Genomic DNA, 17,911 nt, shown 5'->3' on the forward strand with positions numbered 1-17,911 from the left:
TATGTGGAGAGAGGGGATACAAATAACGCTCCCTTCCGAATCGAACCCTTATCCCTTCGGTCTACAGCGCAGCCCTTTCCCTGGCGCCCTTTTCATAAATATCCAGGCGACCCGAGGGGCTGAGCACTCCCGCCCCCGCTCCCGCCCCCCGCTCCCTCTACTGCTGGCGTCCTCTCCCACCGCCCGCGGCCCCGCGGCCCCGCGGCCCCGCGGCCCCGCAGCAGCCACAGGGGGAACCAAAGAGACAGAAGCCTTCCCAGCTGCCCGGACGACAGACGCCAACACCCCCCGCCCCCCACCACACGCTGCCTGCCCGCCCGCGCCCCGCACCCTGCGCGCTAGCCCACGACCGAGCGGCGGCGGCAACAGCAGCTGGCTGCAGGCTGCTGCGACTCGCACCGGCGCGCTCCTGGCAACACCTGCCATCCCAGGTGACTTGAACTCGCCAGTTCGGTTCCCCTGCGCCAGCTCCCGCTTGCGCATCGGGTCTGGATTCCGGCACCCACCGGCCCTCCTGCCCTCCCCCGCCTCTCCGTCCCCCAGCTCGTGGGAAGGGAGGTCGCGGCAGCGGCCCGGCAGCAGCGGCGACCGTGGCGACAGCAGCGACAGTGGCGGCGGCGGTGGCGGCAGCGGCTGCGGCGGCGGCGGCGGCGGCGGCGGCGGAGGCTGCGGCGGCGACCGTGGCAGAGGCCGTGGCGGAGGCCTCCGTGGCGGAGGCGGAAGCAGAGGTGGAGGCTGAGGTGGAGGCCGAGGCCTCAATAGAGGAGGCAGCATCCGAGGCCACCCCTGGGGAGGCGGAGGCCGCCCGGGCGGCATCGGCGGTGGCGGTGGCGGAGGGCAGCGCGGCCGAAGCCGCCGCCGCAGCGGAGGCTGCAGGGACCCCCTTGGGGGAGGCGGATGCGGATGCGGATGCGAATGAGGGGGTGGCGGCCGCTGTGGCGTCTGCGGCGGCCGCCGCCGATGCAGATGCGGATGCTGAGACCCGCGGGGGCTGTGAGGGGAACCCAGATTTTCCGATGGCCTCCCTGTACGTGGGCGACCTGCACCCTGAGGTGACCGAGGCAATGCTGTACGAGAAATTCAGTCCAGCTGGGCCCATCCTCTCCATCCGCATCTGCAGGGACAAGATCACCCGCCGCTCATTGGGCTACGCATATGTCAACTACCAGCAACCGGTGGACGCCAAGCGGGCCCTGGAGACCCTGAACTTTGATGTCATAAAGGGCAGGCCAGTGCGCATCATGTGGTCCCAGAGGGACCCGTCGCTCCGCAAGAGCGGGGTGGGCAACGTCTTCATCAAGAACCTGGGCAAGACCATCGACAACAAGGCGCTGTACAACATCTTCTCGGCGTTCGGCAACATCCTTTCCTGCAAAGTGGCCTGTGACGAAAAGGGGCCCAAGGGCTACGGGTTCGTGCACTTCCAAAAGCAGGAATCCGCGGAGCGGGCCATCGACGTGATGAATGGCATGTTCCTGAACTACCGCAAAATTTTCGTCGGGAGATTCAAGTCGCATAAAGAACGAGAGGCCGAAAGGGGAGCCTGGGCCAGGCAGTCCACTAGTGCTGACGTCAAGGATTTCGAGGAAGACACCGACGAGGAGGCCACCTTGCGATGAAGACATCCCAGGAGCTAGCCAGCCAGCAGAGCCAAACCTTGGTTCACACCCGGTTTACAACCCCCCACCCCCAGCCCTCCCCCGCCAACCCACCAGCAGTGTATTTATTGTATTGGGAGTGCAGGTCTCTCTCTCTCTCCCCCTCTCTGCTCCCCCCTTCCTATTTTCTCTCGCCACCTCTCCCCTCCTTCCCTTCCTCTCCCCCGCTCACCCCTACCAAGGGCGTTGTGAATAATCTTACTAATCTGTGCCATTTGTAGGTTAAAGGCTGCCTCTTCTCCCTGTGGTTTGGTTTAAAAAGCATTTTCATTCTCTCTTTGTTTACTGCACAGGTGATACCATTTCATGGTAGAAACATCAGAAAGGAGAAGGATGTTAGATGAGGGAAGAAACAAGAGAGTAATTGCTCCCCTGGTCCTACTCCCCAGAGAGAACCACTTTTACCTTTTTGGTGTGCTGCTTTTCCAGGCTCTCTTCTCTCCCTCTCTCTCCTTTGCTCACCCCCACCCCGCCTTCCCTTTTAACACACTGTTATAGAATGGTTCATGTATGTGGTGTTTCTTAACCTGCTTTTCAGCAACTAAAACCAAACAAAAATCAACCCATTGAACTTCTTTCCATGTTATCAACAGGCTTATGAAACGTCATCTTCAGTGCCTGCAGAGTGCTCCAGTGTATCCGTGGACCTTAACATTTCTGTAATCATTCCCACGTTGTTGGACATTCAGGTGGTGCCTAGTTCTTTCCCTGTGTTTAAGACCAACATTGCGTGCTCTGTGCTTTGATGAGTGAATCCTTCCTTGTCAAGCCAAATCTTTGCCAGCATCCCGGTGGGGTGGTCTCCTTAACTGTGGACTTGCAAGATCCACATAGAGACATTTTAAAGACTTTTCCTGTGTGTTGCCAAAAGGCTCCCTTCATAAGCATTGTACCGATTTGCACTCGTGCCGGCCAGCGCAGCTAGTAAAGAGTATGCCCGTTTCCCCTGCATAGTCTCTTGGTCACCGTAATTGATGGTATGTGTGTGTGCATGTGTGCGTGTGTGCCTGTGTGTGTGCGCGCATGTGTGTGTGTGTGTCTTGGCCAGCTTGGCAGGCTGCAAAGGGTATTTCGCTGTCCTCGGTGGTTTTGCTGGAATCAAGCACTGCTTATGACCCCATGCCCTGTGCCCAATTGCTGTCCTTTTCCCTGTTGTCAGAAAAGTAATTCAGCGTCATTGCAGGAAAAAAAAAAATAATCACAAAGCAGACAAGTCACCAGAAGAAAATTAAAGTCACCAGTAATCATTTCTGATGATTACACACACATTCCAGAAACATTTTCGTGCACACCTCTCTGAGATTTTCAAGAACTACCTGAAACATTTTTGTCCGTAGGTCTAGTTTTTTTCTTATGCATATATCATATATGTATATTATGGTGTACAGACCGTTTTTATATCTGCTTTTCACACGTAAATGTGTGTGTATTTATACATACGCATACTCTTGAACTTCATTTCATGTCATTAAAGATGCTTTTAAAATATTTTCTCTGGCTCTTAATATTCTATTGAATTCATGACTAGGTAGAAGGTTAGATATATATGTGTACATATGTATCTATGTCTATATCTCTGTGTGTTTGTGTGTCTTATGTATGTTTTAACTCTTTTCTCGTTGTTGAACATCTAGGTTGTTTCTGTTTTTCCTTTATGTAATCTAAAGCTGCCATGAAGTTCCTAGTGCACAAAGCATGCTGACTTTCAAGATTATTTCATGATGAGTCATTGCTAAAAGTAGAATTCATGTGTCAAAGTATATGGGCAGTTTGAATGTTTTTTGGAAGGGAGGAAGAATGTGTTATTCAATGGCCATCTGTAATTATAGTACAAGTTCATCTTCATGAGGTGCATCAGTGTTGTTACAGGACCCAGATACCTGGATGATTTTCTGCACTTGCTATTACATTTGTTTCTGCAATTCACCAGTATTTTCTCAGGGACATAGGAACTTTTTTGTTTTTATTTATGTTATACATTTATTTTTATACAAATTGTACAAAATTATAATAGAAACTATTTTTTAAAATTGCTAATGTAAGAAAAGAAAGTTGAAATCCTAATACCCCTCCTAATACCACTACTTGACAAAATAAATTTTCAATAATAGGTATCTACCTACCTTTATAACACAATATGCATTGTTTCGTTAGAGGGTGTTTCACTATTACAATTATCCGGGATCATCTCTGTAAATCATTAAATATTGTCCTGCAATTCTGTTGTTACATATATTCTGTCATTGGGATAAGCTATGATTTCTGCAACCAAGTATCCTTTGGGGCTATGTTTAAAAAGATTCTGATTTTTTTCCCTTGTAAGATCAGTTCTATGATGAACAACTTTTTACCTGAATGTCTAGGTATATTTTACTGTTTTTTATTCCTTACTAGTGGAATAACAGAATAATAGACATGAACATGTTAAATATTTTTCTTGGTCTTTGTATCCACTAGTTCGTATCCACTAGTTTATATCCACTACAGTGGTGGATATAAACATGTAGAAAAGTGCATGTATCACATCCCATCTTCTTAAATTGATCAAAGTATTTTTTAAGTTTTGTTAAGCTGAAAAAGCTTACCAATTTTTCTATTATTTCATTTTATAAACATTTTTAAAGACAGAGATCTAGTACATTAAAATATAGATCAAAACCACTTTAGATTTTTTTAATACAGGCTGCTACTATCCATCCATAAGCATTTAAAACCAATTATAGAATTATACTGAGCATATTTTGCCATGATTTGTTTTTCAGTATCTTGCAACATCTAAAACATCCATGGCTATTCAGTTTTCTCCTGAAACAATCATTGTGTAAAACTGGAATTTTATTTAGGAGTTTACCTATTAAGGATATTAAAGTAGTTGTTAAGATTTCCCCCATTAAACCCAAGGTATGATGAACAATTTTGCAGTTGAATTGCCTCCCTCTCCTAGGGCAAAGCGTTTGATATTCCTTTGCTTTGCACGGGGTGTAAATGAACAATTAAAAAATTAAGACAAGCATCAGAAATAATGGTTTTAAGAGAACAAAAAGGAGCACCTTTTAAAAACCACTTAGAAATAAAACAGTTTTACAAACTCTGTAAAGTGAATAAAACAGAGCCCCTGCCTCGGTGGAAGAAACAAGCTAATTTATGATGTTTAATACTTTGATGCAGACCCTTCATTCAGTTCAAAGCAACTTTGACAATTTGGCAAAGCTGAAAAACAAAGAAACCCTTGTTTTAGGGTTTATTCTTGTAATAGCAATAAGGATTGCTATTATTTCTTAATATAAGTTATATGTTAAAATACATCTGTTACTTTATTTGTTTAGCCCATCACAGAAGGGGTTCGGAAATAACCCTCTATGCACCAAAGCTAACAGCTACTGGTATGACACGAAGGGTCCATGTTCAGTACACAGAGAGATCTGTCCTTAGCTTTAATCCAGTCAGAACAAAATTATTCTTATCATTACTGGGAAAATAAGCTAAGAGTAATGCAAGAGAGAGAGAGGCAAATCAGTTTGTCAGTTTCTACAAAGAAGACAGCTGGAATTCTGATGAGGATTGTGTGAAATATATAGATCGATTTGTGTACTATTATCACATTAAAAATACTGTTTTCCAATTTATGAACATGGAATGTTTTTTGTATAGAACATTTTTCTTTCAACAACGATTTGTAGTTTTCAGAGTAGCAGTTCGCAATTACTGGGTTCAATTTTTTAAGTATTTAACTCTTTTGATGCTATTGTAAAAAGAATTGATTTCTTAATTTCAGTTTTGGTTTGCTCATTGCTACTGTATAGAAATACAATAGATTTCTGTATATTGACCTTGTGTCCTGCAACATTGCTGAAGTCATTTATTAGTTCTAATATATATTTGGTGAATTTTCTAGGATTTTCTATATAAAGTCATGTTATTACAAAGCTATAGTAATCAAAACAGTTTGATAGTGGCATAGAAACAGACACATAGACCAATGGAACAGAATAGACAGCTCAGGAAAAAAAACCTAGGCATATATGGTCAACTAATCTTCAATAAAGGCACAAAAGATACACAACAGAAAAAGGATAGCCTTTCCAATAAATGGTGTTGGGAAAACTGGATATCTGAATGAAAAAAAAAAAAAAAAAAAAAACTTGGATGCTTATGTTACACCATACAGAAAAATCAACTCAAAATAGATTAAAGGTTTAAACATAAGACATGAATCCATAAAACTCTCAGAAGAAAACACAGAGGAAAAGTTGCTTTGGTCTTGGTAATGATTTCACGAACATGACACCTAAAGCACAGACAATAAAAGCAAAAATAAACAAGTGGGAATACTTCACATTAATATGTTTCTAAGCAGCATAAAATCAAAGAATGAAAAGGCAACCTAAGGAATTAAAAAAAATTGGGAAACATATCCAATAAGGGGTTAAAATCCAAAATACATAAGGAACTCACACAATTCAATGGCATTAAAACAAAAACAAAAACAAAAACAAAACAACCTGAATTAAAAATTGGCAAAAGACCTAAATGGACATTTTTCCAAGGAAGATTTTTAAATCACCAACAAGTACATGTAAAGGTGCTCAACATCACTAATCATCAGCATCAGGGAGATGCAAGTCAAATTCACAATGAGATAACACCTCACACCTTTAGGATGTCTATTATCAAAAAGGGAAATGATAGCAAATGTTGGCAAGTATGTGGATAAAAGAGAATCCTTACACATTGTTGGTAAGAATGAAAATGGGTGCAACCATTATGGAAAACGGTATGTAGTTTTCTGAAAAAATTAAAAATAGAACTACCATATAATCCAGAAGTCTCACTTCTGAGAATATATCCAAAAGAAAGAAAATCACTATCTGGAGGAGGCATCTACAGTGCCATGTTAATTGCAGCATTATTCATGATAGACAAAATATAGAAACAACGTAAGTGTCCATCAGCAAAAGAGTAAAGAAAATGTGGTGTTTATACACATGGAATATTACTCAGCCTATGAAAGAAGGGAAGTCTGTTTTTTGTGACAACATGGATGAACCTGAAACACATTATGCTATGTGAAATAATCCAGACACTAAAAGACAAATACTGCATGATCTCACTTATATGTGGAATCTGAAAAAATGAACTCATAGAAATAGAGAGAAGGGTGGTTACCAGGGGTTGGTGGCGGGGTTGGGGAAAATGGGAAGATGTTGGTCAAAGAGTACAAATTTGCAGTTATAAGGTGAGTAAGTTCTGGAGGCCTAATGTACAGCATGGTGACTATAGTTCATAATAATCTATAGTATACTCAAAATTTTCTCAGATAGTAGATCTTAAGTATTCTCACCACAAAATAAAAATTGTGTGAGGTGATGAGCATGTTAATAAGCTTGATTGTGGTAAACATTTCACAACACATACACATATCAAAACAACAGCTAGTACACCTTGAATATGTAAAACTTTATTTCACAATCATATCTCAATTAAGTGAAAAAAGATCACATCATCTGTGAATAGAAGTAATTTTAATTCTTTCTTTCCCGTCTGGCGGCGTGTTATTTCATTTTCTTGCCTAATGACCTTAGCTAGAACGTCCAAATATGATGTTAAATAAAAGTGGTAAAAATGAATATCCATGTCTTGTTCCTAATGTTGGAGGAAAAGTACTAAGTTTTTCACCATTAAGTATGATGCTTACTGTGGGGTTTCTGTAGATCATTTTTTCAGACTGAGGAAGTACTCATCTATTCCTGAATTACTGAGTGTTATAAAAGAGTTTTAGATTTTACCAAATGCTTTTTCTGGATCTGCTGAGATAATCCTTGTGAGTTTTTTCCCCCATTGTTCTAATTATCTGGTATATAACATTAAGTAATTTTCAGATATAAAAACAATGTATAACTCCTTGGATAAATTCTGTTTGGTAATGGATAATCGTCTTTATGTATTATTGAATTCAGTTCGCTAGTATTTTTAATCTAAACATTATTGTGGTAAGGTATGCCATAACATGAAATTTACCATGTTAACCATTTGTCAAGTTCAGTGGTATTAAATACACTCACAATGCTGTGCAACATTCACTACTACACATCTCCCAAACTGTTTCATCATCTCAAGCTGAAACTCTGTGCCGACTAAAAAGTAACTAACTATTCCGTATTCCTCCCTTGCCCCAGCCCCTGGTAAACACTATTCTGCCATTCTGTCTGTAAAAATTGACAATTCTAGGTGGGTCATACAAATGGAATCACACAACATCTGTTCTTTTGTGTCTGACTTGTGTCACTTAGCATAGCATCTTCAAGGTTCCTCCATGTTGTAGCATTCACCAGAATTTCATTTTTTAAGGTGAAAGAATATTTTGTTGTATGTATGTACCACATTTTATGAGAAAGTATTTTTAATTGTGGTGAGAACACAAAACGTGAGTTCTGCTCTCTTAACAAAAAGTTTAAATGTACAATACGTTATTGTCGACTATAGATACGATGCTATCCAAGCATATCTCGAGAGCTTATTCATCATGCTTGACTGAAACTTTATGCCCATTGATTTCATTTTCCCACATTCCTGCCCCTAGCAACAACCATATCACTCTTTGATTCTATTAATTTGACTATTTTAGATACCTCGTATAAGTGGAATCATGCAGTATTTGTCTTTCTGTCACTGGCTTATTTCACTTAGCATAATGTCCTCAAGATTCATTTATGTTGTCACATATTATAGAATTTTGTTTGTGTTTTTAAGACTGAATAGTATTCCATTTCATGTATATACTACATTTCTTTATTCATTCATCCATCGATGGACATTGAGGTTGTTCCCCCATATTTGCTATTATGAATTATGCTGCAGTGGACATAGGAGTGTTAATTTACCTTAGAGATCTTGATTTCAAGTCTTTTGGATAAATATCAGAAGTGGAATTGCTGGATCATATGGTAGTTCTCTTTTTAATTTTGCAAGAAACCTCCATATTATTTTCCCTAGCAACTGTACTATTTTGCATCACTACCAACAGTGTGCAAGTGTTTTCTTTTCCCCACATCTTTGCCTATATCATTGTCTTCTGTTTTTTATAATATCCTTTATGAGAGATGTGAAGCAACATTTCATTGTGGATTTGGTTCGCATTTCCTGGACGATTAGACATGTTATTACCTTTTCATATACCCATTGGCCATTTGTATGTCTTTTGAAAAAACATCTGTTCAAATTCTTAGCCCATTTTTTAAATTCAGTTACAGGTTCCTTTACAGTTGAGTTGTAGGTGTTTCTTATATATTTCATAAATCGATCCCTTATCAACTGTAAGGTTTGCAAATACTGTCTCTCATTCTGTAAATTGCATTTTCACTCTGTTGTTTCCTTTCCTGTTCAAAAATCTTTTTAGCTTAATGTAGTCCCACTTTTTTATTTTTTATTTTTGTTCCCTGTGCTTTCGGTGTTATATCCATGAAATCATTGCCAAAACCAACGTTATGAAACTTTTTTCTTATGTTTTCTTATAAGAGTTTTACAGTTTCAGGTCTTGTTTTAAGTCATTTTTAGTTGACTTTTGTGTATAGTGTAAGATAAAGATGCAATTGTATTCTTTTGCATGTCAATATTCGGTTTTCACAGCACCATTTATTGAAGAGGTTGTCCTTTCCCCAATGTATATTCTTGGCACCTATGTCATAAGTGAATTGATTGGAAATGTGTGAATTTATTTCTGGGTTTTCTATTCTGTTCCATTGGTCTATGTGTTTGTTTTTATGCCAGTATTATGCTGATTTGGTTAACATAGCTTTGTAGTATGATTTGAAGTCAGGTAATGTGATCCTTCCCACTTCAATGAAACTGATTCCATGTTCTCCTGGGGTATAGAAAGTTTTCAATTAGTTTTTGGTTTCTCGAAAAGGAAATTTGTCCATGAATTCAGGCTCAACTGGTGTGTTTGTGGGGGAAAGGAGAGTTTCTACTTCACCATGTTGTGAACCCTGGGTTTTGCTACTATTTTGTTGATAATTTTTTTTCCCTAAAGAAATGAGTATATAAACATGTCTACATTCATAAGACATATTGTTTTGTAGTCTTCTTGTGATATCTCGTTTGGTTTTGTTATCAGGATAATATTGGCCTAATTAAAGAATTGCGAAGTGTTTTCTTCCTCTCTGTTTTCTGGAAAATATTGTAATAATTTGGTATAAACTTTTCTGTAAATGATTGGTAGCATTAACCTACGAAGCCATCTGAGTCTGGGCTTTTCTTTGAAGAGAGTTTTGAAGATTTTATGTACTAACTCAACCTCTTTATTTATTGTAGGTCCATTCAGATTTTAGGTTATTTTTTGAGTCAGTCTCTAGTTTGTGTCTTTGAACGAATTATTCCATTTCATGTAAGTGATCTAATACAGTGGCATACTATTGTTCATAGTTTTCCCTTACAGTCCTTTTCAAGTTTGTAAAGTTACTTTCTATATACTTTTCTTCATCCTTATTTTATTAATTTGATTCTTATCACTTTTTTCTTGGTCATTTTAGCTAAATGTTTGTCAATATTGTTGATCTCTTCAAACAACCAATCTTAGGGTTTATTGATTTTTCTCTGTTGTTTTGCTGCTCTCTATTTCATTAATATCTTAATATCTTCTGTAATCTTTTATTATTTCCTTTCTTCTGCTTGCTTTAATATTAGTTTGCTCCTCTTTTTCCAGTTTATTAAGTGGAAGTTCAAGTTATTACATTAGGATCTTCCTTCTATCTTAATACGGCATTTATGGCTATCAGTTTCCCTCTAATAACTGCTTTAGCTGCGTCCCATGTTTGGAATAATCTGTTTTCAATATCATTCATCTCAAAATATCTTTTTTTATTTTTTAATTTTTTATACTTTTTATACATTTTTTATTTTTTATTTTTTATTTATTTTTATTTTTTTAATTATACTTTAAGTTCTAGGGTACATGTGCATAATGTGCAGGTTTGTTACATATGTATACTTGTGCCATGTTGGTGTGCTGCACCAATCAACTCGTCAGCACCCATCAACTCGTCATTTACATCAGGTATAACTCCCAATGCAATCCCTGCCACCTCCCCCCTCCCCATGATAGGCCCTGGTGTGTGATGTTCCCCTTCCCGAGTCCAAGTGATCTCATTGTTCAGTTCCCACCTATGAGTGAGAACATGTGGTGTTTGGTTTTCTGTTCTTGTGATAGTTTGCTAAGAATGATGGTTTCCAGCTGCATCCATGTCCCTACAAAGGACACAAACTCATCCTTTTTTATGGCTGCATAGTATTCCATGGTGTATATGTGCCACATTTTCTTAATCCAGTCTGTCACTGATGGACATTTGGGTTGATTCCAAGTCTTTGCTATTGTGAATAGTGCTGCAATAAACATACGTGTGCATGTGTCTTTATAGCAGCATGATTTATAATCCTTTGGGTATATACCCAGTAATGGGATGGCTGGGTCATATGGTATTTCTAGTTCTAGATCCTTGAGGAATCGCCATACTGTTTTCCATAATAGTTGAACTAGTTGACAATCCCACCAACAGTGTAAAAGTGTTCCTATTTCTCCACATCCTCTCCAGCACCTGTTGTTTCCTGACTTTTTAATGATTGCCATTCTAACTGGTGTGAGATGGTATCTCATTGTGGTTTTGATTTGCATTTCTCTGATGGCCAGTGATGATGAGCATTTTTTCATGTGTCTGTTGGCTGTATGAATGTCTTCTTTTGAGAAATGTCTGTTCATATCCTTTGCCCACTTTTTGATTGGGTTGTTTGTTTTTTTTCTTGTAAATTTGTTTGAGTTCTTTGTAGGTTCTGGATATTAGCCCTTTGTCAGATGAGTAGATTGCAAAAATGTTCTCCCATTCTGTAGGTTGCCTGTTCACTCTGATGGTAGTTTCTTTTGCTGTGCAGAAGCTCTCTAGTTTAATGAGATCCCATTTGTCAATTTTGGCTTCTGTTTCCGTTGCTTTTGGTGTTTTAGACATGAAGTCCTTGCCCATGCCTATGTCCTGAATGGTATTACCTAGGTTTTCTTCTAGGGTTTTTATGGTATTAGGTCTAACATTTAAGTCTCTAATCCATCTTGAATTAATTTTCGTGTAAGGAGTAAGGAGAGGATCCAGTTTCAGCTTTCTACTTATGGCTAGCCAATTTTCCCAGCACCATTTATTAAATAGATAATCCTTTCCCCATTTCTTGTTTTTCTCAGGTTTATCAAAGATAAGATGGCTGTAGATGTGTGGTATTATTTCTAAGGACTTTATTCTGTTCCATTGGTCTATATCTCTGTTTTGGTACCAGTACCATGCTGTTTTGGTTACTATAGCCTTGTAGTGTAGTTTGAAGTCAGGTAGCGTGATGCCTCCAGCTTTGTTCTTTTGACTTAGGATTGTCTTGGAGATGTGGGCTCTTTTTTGGTTCCATATAAACTTTAAAGCAGTTTTTTCCAATTCTGTGAAGAAACTCATTGGTAGCTTGATGGGGATGGCATTGAATCTATAAATTACCTTGGGCAGTATGGCCATTTTCACGATATTGATTCTTCCTATCCATGAGCATGGTATGTTCTTCCATTTGTTTGTGTCCTCTTTTATTTCACTGACCAGTGGTTTGTAGTTCTCCTTGAAGAGGTCCTTTACATCCCTTGTAAGTTGGATTCCTAGGTATTTTATTCTCTTTGAAGCAATTGTGAATGGAAGTTCATTCATGATTTGGCTCTCTGTTTGTCTGTTACTGGTGTATAAGAATGCTTGTGATTTTTGCACATGAATTTTGTATCCTGAGACTTTGCTGAAGTTGCTTATCAGCTTAAGGAGATTTTGGGCTGAGACAATGGGGTTTTCTAAATATACAATCATGTCATCTGCAAACAGGGACAATTTGACTTCTTCTTTTCCTAACTGAATACCCTTGATTTCTTTCTCTTGCCTGATTGCCCTAGCCAGAACTTCCAACACTATGTTGAATAGGAGTGGTGAGAGAGGGCATCCCTGTCTTGTGCCAGTTTTCAAAGGGAATTTTTCCAGTTTTTGCCCATTCAGTATGATATTGGCTGTGGGTTTCTCATAAATAGCTCTTATAATTTTGAGATACATTCCATCAATACCGAATTTTGAGAGTTTTTAGCATGAAGGGCTGTTGAATTTTGTCAAAGGCCTTTTCTGTATCTATTGAGATAATCATGTGGTTTTTGTCTTTGGTTCTGTTTATATGCTGGATTAGGTTTATTGATTTGTGTATGCTGAACCAGCCTTGCATCCCAGCGCTGAAGCCCACTTGATCATGGTGGATAAGCTTTTTGATGTGCTGCTGGATCCGGTTTGCCAGTATTTTATTAAGGATTTTTGCATCGATGTTCATCAGGGATATTGGTCTAAAATTCTCTTTTTTTGTTGTGTCTCTGCCAGGCTTTGGTATCAGGATGATGTTGGCCTCATAAAATGAGTTAGGGAGGATTCCCTCTTTTTCTATTGATTGGAATAATTTCAGAAGGAATGGTACCAGCTCCTCCTTGTACCTCTGGTAGAATTCAGCTGTGAATCCATATGGTCCTGGACTTTTTTTGGTTGGTAGGCTATTAATTATTGCCTCAATTTCGGAGCCTGCTATTGGTCTATTCAGGGATTCAGCTTCTTCCTGGTTTAGTCTTGGGAGAGTGTAAGTGTCCAGGAAATTATCCATTTCTTCTAGATTTTCTAGTTTATTTGTGTAGAGGTGTTTATAGTATTCTCTGATGGTAGTTTGTATTTCTGTGGGGATGGTGGTGATATCCCCTTTATCATTTTTTATTGCGTCTATTTGATTCTTCTCTCTTTTCTTCTTTATTAGTCTGCTAGCGGTCTATCAATTTTGTTGATCTTTTCAAAAAACCAACTCCTGGATTCATTGATTTTTTGGAGGGTTTTTTGTATCTCTATCTCCTTCAGTTCTGCTCTGATCTTAGTTATTTCTTGCCTTCTGCTAGCTTTTGAATGTGTTTCCTCTTGCTTCTCTAGTTCTTTTAATTGTGATGTTAGAGTGTCAATTTTAGATCTTTCCAGCTTTCTCTTGTGGGCATTTAGTGCTATAAATTTCCCTCTGCACACTGCTTTAAATGTGTCCCAGAGATTCTGGTATGTTGTATCTTTGTTCTCATTGGTTTCAAAGAACATCTTTATTTCTGCCTTCATTTCATTGTGTACCCAGTAGTCATTCAGGAGGAGGTTATTCAGTTTCCATGTAGTTGAGCAGTTTTGATTGAGTTTCTTAGTCCTGAGTTCTAGTTTGATTGCACTGTGGTCTGAGAGACAGTTTGTTATAATTTCTGTTCTTGTACATTTGCTGAGGAGTGCTTTACTTCCAATTATGTGGTCAATTTTGGAATAAGTGTGATGTGGTGCTGAGAAGAATGTATATTCTGTTAATTTGGGCTGGAGAGTTCTGTAGATGTCTATTAGGTCTGCTTGCTGCAGAGATGAGTTCAATTCCTGGATATCCTTGTTAACTTTCTGTCTCATTGATCTGTCTAATGTTGACAGTGGGGTGTTAAAGTCTCCCATTATTATTGTATGGGAGTCTAAGTCTCTTTGTAAGTCTCTAAGGACTTGCTTTATGAATCTGGGTGCTCCTGTATTGGGTGCATATATATTTAGGATAGTTAGCGCTTCCTGTTGAATTGATCCCTTTACCATTATGTAATGGCCTTCTTTGTCTCTTTTGATCTTTGATGGTTTAAAGTCTGTTTTATCAGAGACTAGTATTGCAACCCCTGCTTTTTTTTGTTCTCCATTTGCTTGGTAGATCTTCCTCAATCCCTTTATTTTGAGCCTGTGTGTGTCTCCGCATGTGAGATGGGTCTCCTGAATACAGCATACTGATGGGTCTTGACTCTTTATCCAGTTTGCCAGTCTGTGTCTTTTAATTGGAGCATTTAGTCCATTTACATTTAAGGTTAATATTGTTATGTGTGAACTTGATCCTGCCATTATGATATTAACTGGTGATTTTGCTCGTTAGTTGATGCAGTTTCTTCCTAGCCTCGATGGTCTTTACATTTTAACATGTTTTTGCAATGACTGGTAGCAGTTTTTCCTTTCCATGTTTAGTGCTTCCTTCAGGGTCTCTTGTAAGGCAGGCCTGGTGGTGACAAAATCTCTAAGCATTTGCTTATCTGTAAAGGATTTTATTTCTCCTTCACTTATGAAACTTAGTTTGGCTGGATATGAAATTCTGGGTTGAAAATTCTTTTCTTTAAGGATGTTGAATATTGGCCCCCACTCTCCTCTGGCTTGTAGAGTTTCTGCTGAGAGATCTGCTGTTAGTCTAATGGGCTTCCCTTTGTGGGTAACCTGACCTTTCTCTCTGGCTGCCCTTCAGATTTTTTCCTTCATTTCAACTTTGGTGAATCTGGCAATTATGTGTCTTGAAGTTGCTCTTCTCGAGGAGTATCTTTGTGGCATTCTCTGTATTTCCTGAATTTGAATGTTGGCCTGCCCTACTACGTTGGGGAAGTTCTCCTGGATGATATCCTGAAGAGTGTTTTCCAACTTGGTTCCATTTTCCCCCTCACTTTCAGGCACCCCAATCAGATGTAGATTTGGTCTTTTTACATAATCCCATACTTCTTGCAGGCTTTGTTCATTTCTTTTTCTTCTTTTTTCTTTAGATTTCTCTTCTCGCTTCATTTCATTCATTTGATCCTCAATTGCTGATACTCTTTCTTCCAGTTGATCGAGTCGGTTACTGAAGCTTGTGCATTTGTCACGTATTTCTCGTGTCATGGTTTTCATCTCTGTCCGTTCGTTTATGGCCTTCTCTGCATTAATTATTCTGGTTATCAATTCTTCCACTCTTTTTTCAAGATTTTTAGTTTCTTTGCGCTGGGTACGTAATTCCTCCTTTAGCTCTGAGAAGTTTGATGGACTGAAGCCTTCTTCTCTCATCTCATCAAAGTCATTCCCTGTCCAGCTTTGATCCATTGCTGGCGATGAGCTGTGTTCCTTTGGAGGGGGAGATGCGCTCTTATTTTTTGAATTTCCAGCTTTTCTGCCCTGCTTTTTCCCCATCTTTGTGGTTTTATCTGCCTCTGGTCTTTGATGATGGTGAAGTACTGATGGGATTTTGGTGTGGGTGTCCTTCCTGTTTGTTAGTTTTCCCTCTAACAGTCAGGACCCTCAGCTGTAGGTCTGTTGGAGATTGCTTGAGGTCCACTCCAGATCCTGTTTGCCTGGGTGTCAGCAGCAGAGGCTGCAGAAGATAGAATATTGCTGAACAGCAAGTGTACCTGTCTGATTTTTGCTTTGGAAGCTTCCTCTCAGGGGTGTACTCCACCCTGTGAGGTGTGGGGTGTCAGACTGCCCCTAGTGGAGGATGTCCCCCAAATAGGCTACTCAGGGGTCAGGGACCCACTTGAGCAGACAGTCTATCCGTTCTCAGATCTCAACCTCCATTTTGGGAGACCCACTGCTCTCTTCAAAGCTGTCAGACAGAGTCGTTTGCGTCTGTAGGGGTTTCTGCTGCTTTTTTTTGTTGTTATTGTTGTTGTTTTTGTTGTTTAGCTGTGCCCTGTCCCCAGAGGTGGAGTCTACAGAGTCTGGCAGACCTCCTTGATCTGCTGTGAGCTCCACCCAGTTCGATCTTCCCAGGGCTTTGTTTACCTACTTAAGCCTCAGCAATGGCGGGCGCCTCTCCTCCAGCCTCGCTGCTGCCTTGCGGTTGGATGGCAAACTGCTGTGCTAGCAATGAGGTCCCTCCGTGGGCGTGGGACCCTCCCGGCCAGGTGTGGGATATAATCTCCTGGTGTGCCCATTTGCTTAAAGCGCAGTATGGGGGTGGGAGTTACCCGATTTTCCAGGTGTTGTGTGTCTCTGTTCCCCTGGCTAGGAAAAGGGATTCCCTTCCCCCTTGCACTTCCCAGGTGAGGTGATGCCTTGCCCTGCTTCAGCTCTCGCTGGCGGGGCTGCAACAGCTGACCAGCACCAATTGTCCGGCACTCCCCAGTGAGATGAACCCCGTACCTCAGTTGATAATGCAGAAATCACCTGTTTTCTGTGTCGCTCGCGCTGGGAGCTGGAGACTGGAGCTGTTCCTATTCAGCCATCTTGCTCTGCCCCCCCATCGCAAAATATCTTATAATTTCCTTTGTGATTTTTGCTTTGACTCAGTGGGTTTTTATCAGTGTGTTTAATTTTCATATATTTGTGAAAATTCCAAATTTCCCTCAGCTATTGATTTCTATTTTTATTTCATTTTATTTGGAGAATATACATTGTATAATTTCAACTATGTTAATTTATGTGGTTTGTTTAATGCTCTAAAATATGGTCTACCCTGGAGAATGTTCCGTGTGCAATTGAGAAAATGTTTGTTTTGCTATTGTTTGGTGGGATGCTCTCTAGATGTCTCTCTGGTCTATTTGGTTTATAGTGCATTTCAAGTTTTCTATTTCAATGTTGATATTTGCCTGGTAGTTGTGCCTATCCATTATTAAAAATGATGCATTGAAGTTGCCCACTATTGTTGTTGAATTTTATATCTCTCCTTTTAATTTATCTTAGTTTTCGCTTTATTTGTTTTAAGGCTGTGATGTTAGGTGAATGTGTTTATAATTTTCTTTCTTCCTGAGGTAGTAAAACATATTTCATTATAATATCTCCCCTTATCACAGCAATATTTTTACTTTAAGTCAATTTTGCATATTAGTGTAGCCACTCCACACTACGTATGCTTTCTTTACATTTATTTATACCTTTCAATCTACAGTGTGACTCCTGTAGAAAATACATAACTGTATTTTGCTTTTTAAAATCTCATTTGATTATCTCTGCCTTTTGATTACATTGTTTATTTAATCTATTCACATTTAATTTCATTATTGAAAGAATTGGATTTACACCTGCCATTTTACTGATTTAAAACAAATTTGATGTTTTTCTGTTCCCATATCTCTTCTTTACTGTTGTTTTTTGTAGTAAGTGAATATTTTCTAATGTGGCATTTTTATTACTTTAACAATTTTCTTCACAGCATATTTACCTTAATTTTTCACTGTAATTTTTTTATTGTTTGCTTTGAGGTTTGCTATATACTTTTTTAAAATTAATTTTTAATTTTTATGGTCACATGGTAGGTATATATATTTATGGGATACATGAGATATTTTGACACAGTTATAAATGTGTAATAATCACATAAGGGTAAATAGGGTATCCATCAACTCAAGCATTTATCATTTCTTTGTGAAACAAATATTCCAATTTTTAACT

The 17,911-nt window shown here is 39.4% G+C and overlaps 1 protein-coding gene across 1 annotated transcript; it reads left to right on the plus strand.

Moving 5' to 3' along the window:
• Positions 1 to 326: 326 nt before the first annotated feature.
• LOC135969312 (polyadenylate-binding protein 1-like 2) lies at positions 327 to 3,146 on the plus strand. Its single transcript, XM_065538713.2, has one exon. The coding sequence runs from the start codon at positions 1,017 to 1,019 to the stop codon at positions 1,617 to 1,619; it is 603 nt and encodes a 200-aa protein (XP_065394785.1). The 5' UTR covers positions 327 to 1,016; the 3' UTR covers positions 1,620 to 3,146.
• Positions 3,147 to 17,911: the final 14,765 nt, after the last annotated feature.

The sequence above is a fragment of the Macaca fascicularis genome, chromosome X, assembly GCF_037993035.2.
Source record: "Macaca fascicularis isolate 582-1 chromosome X, T2T-MFA8v1.1".
In the NCBI taxonomy this organism is placed as follows: domain Eukaryota; kingdom Metazoa; phylum Chordata; class Mammalia; order Primates; family Cercopithecidae; genus Macaca; species Macaca fascicularis.

Coding starts and splice junctions, on each gene's coding strand:
- LOC135969312 (XM_065538713.2), top strand. CDS start 1,017: ATGGCCTCCCTGTACGTGGGCGACCTGCACCCTGAGGTGACCGAGGCA.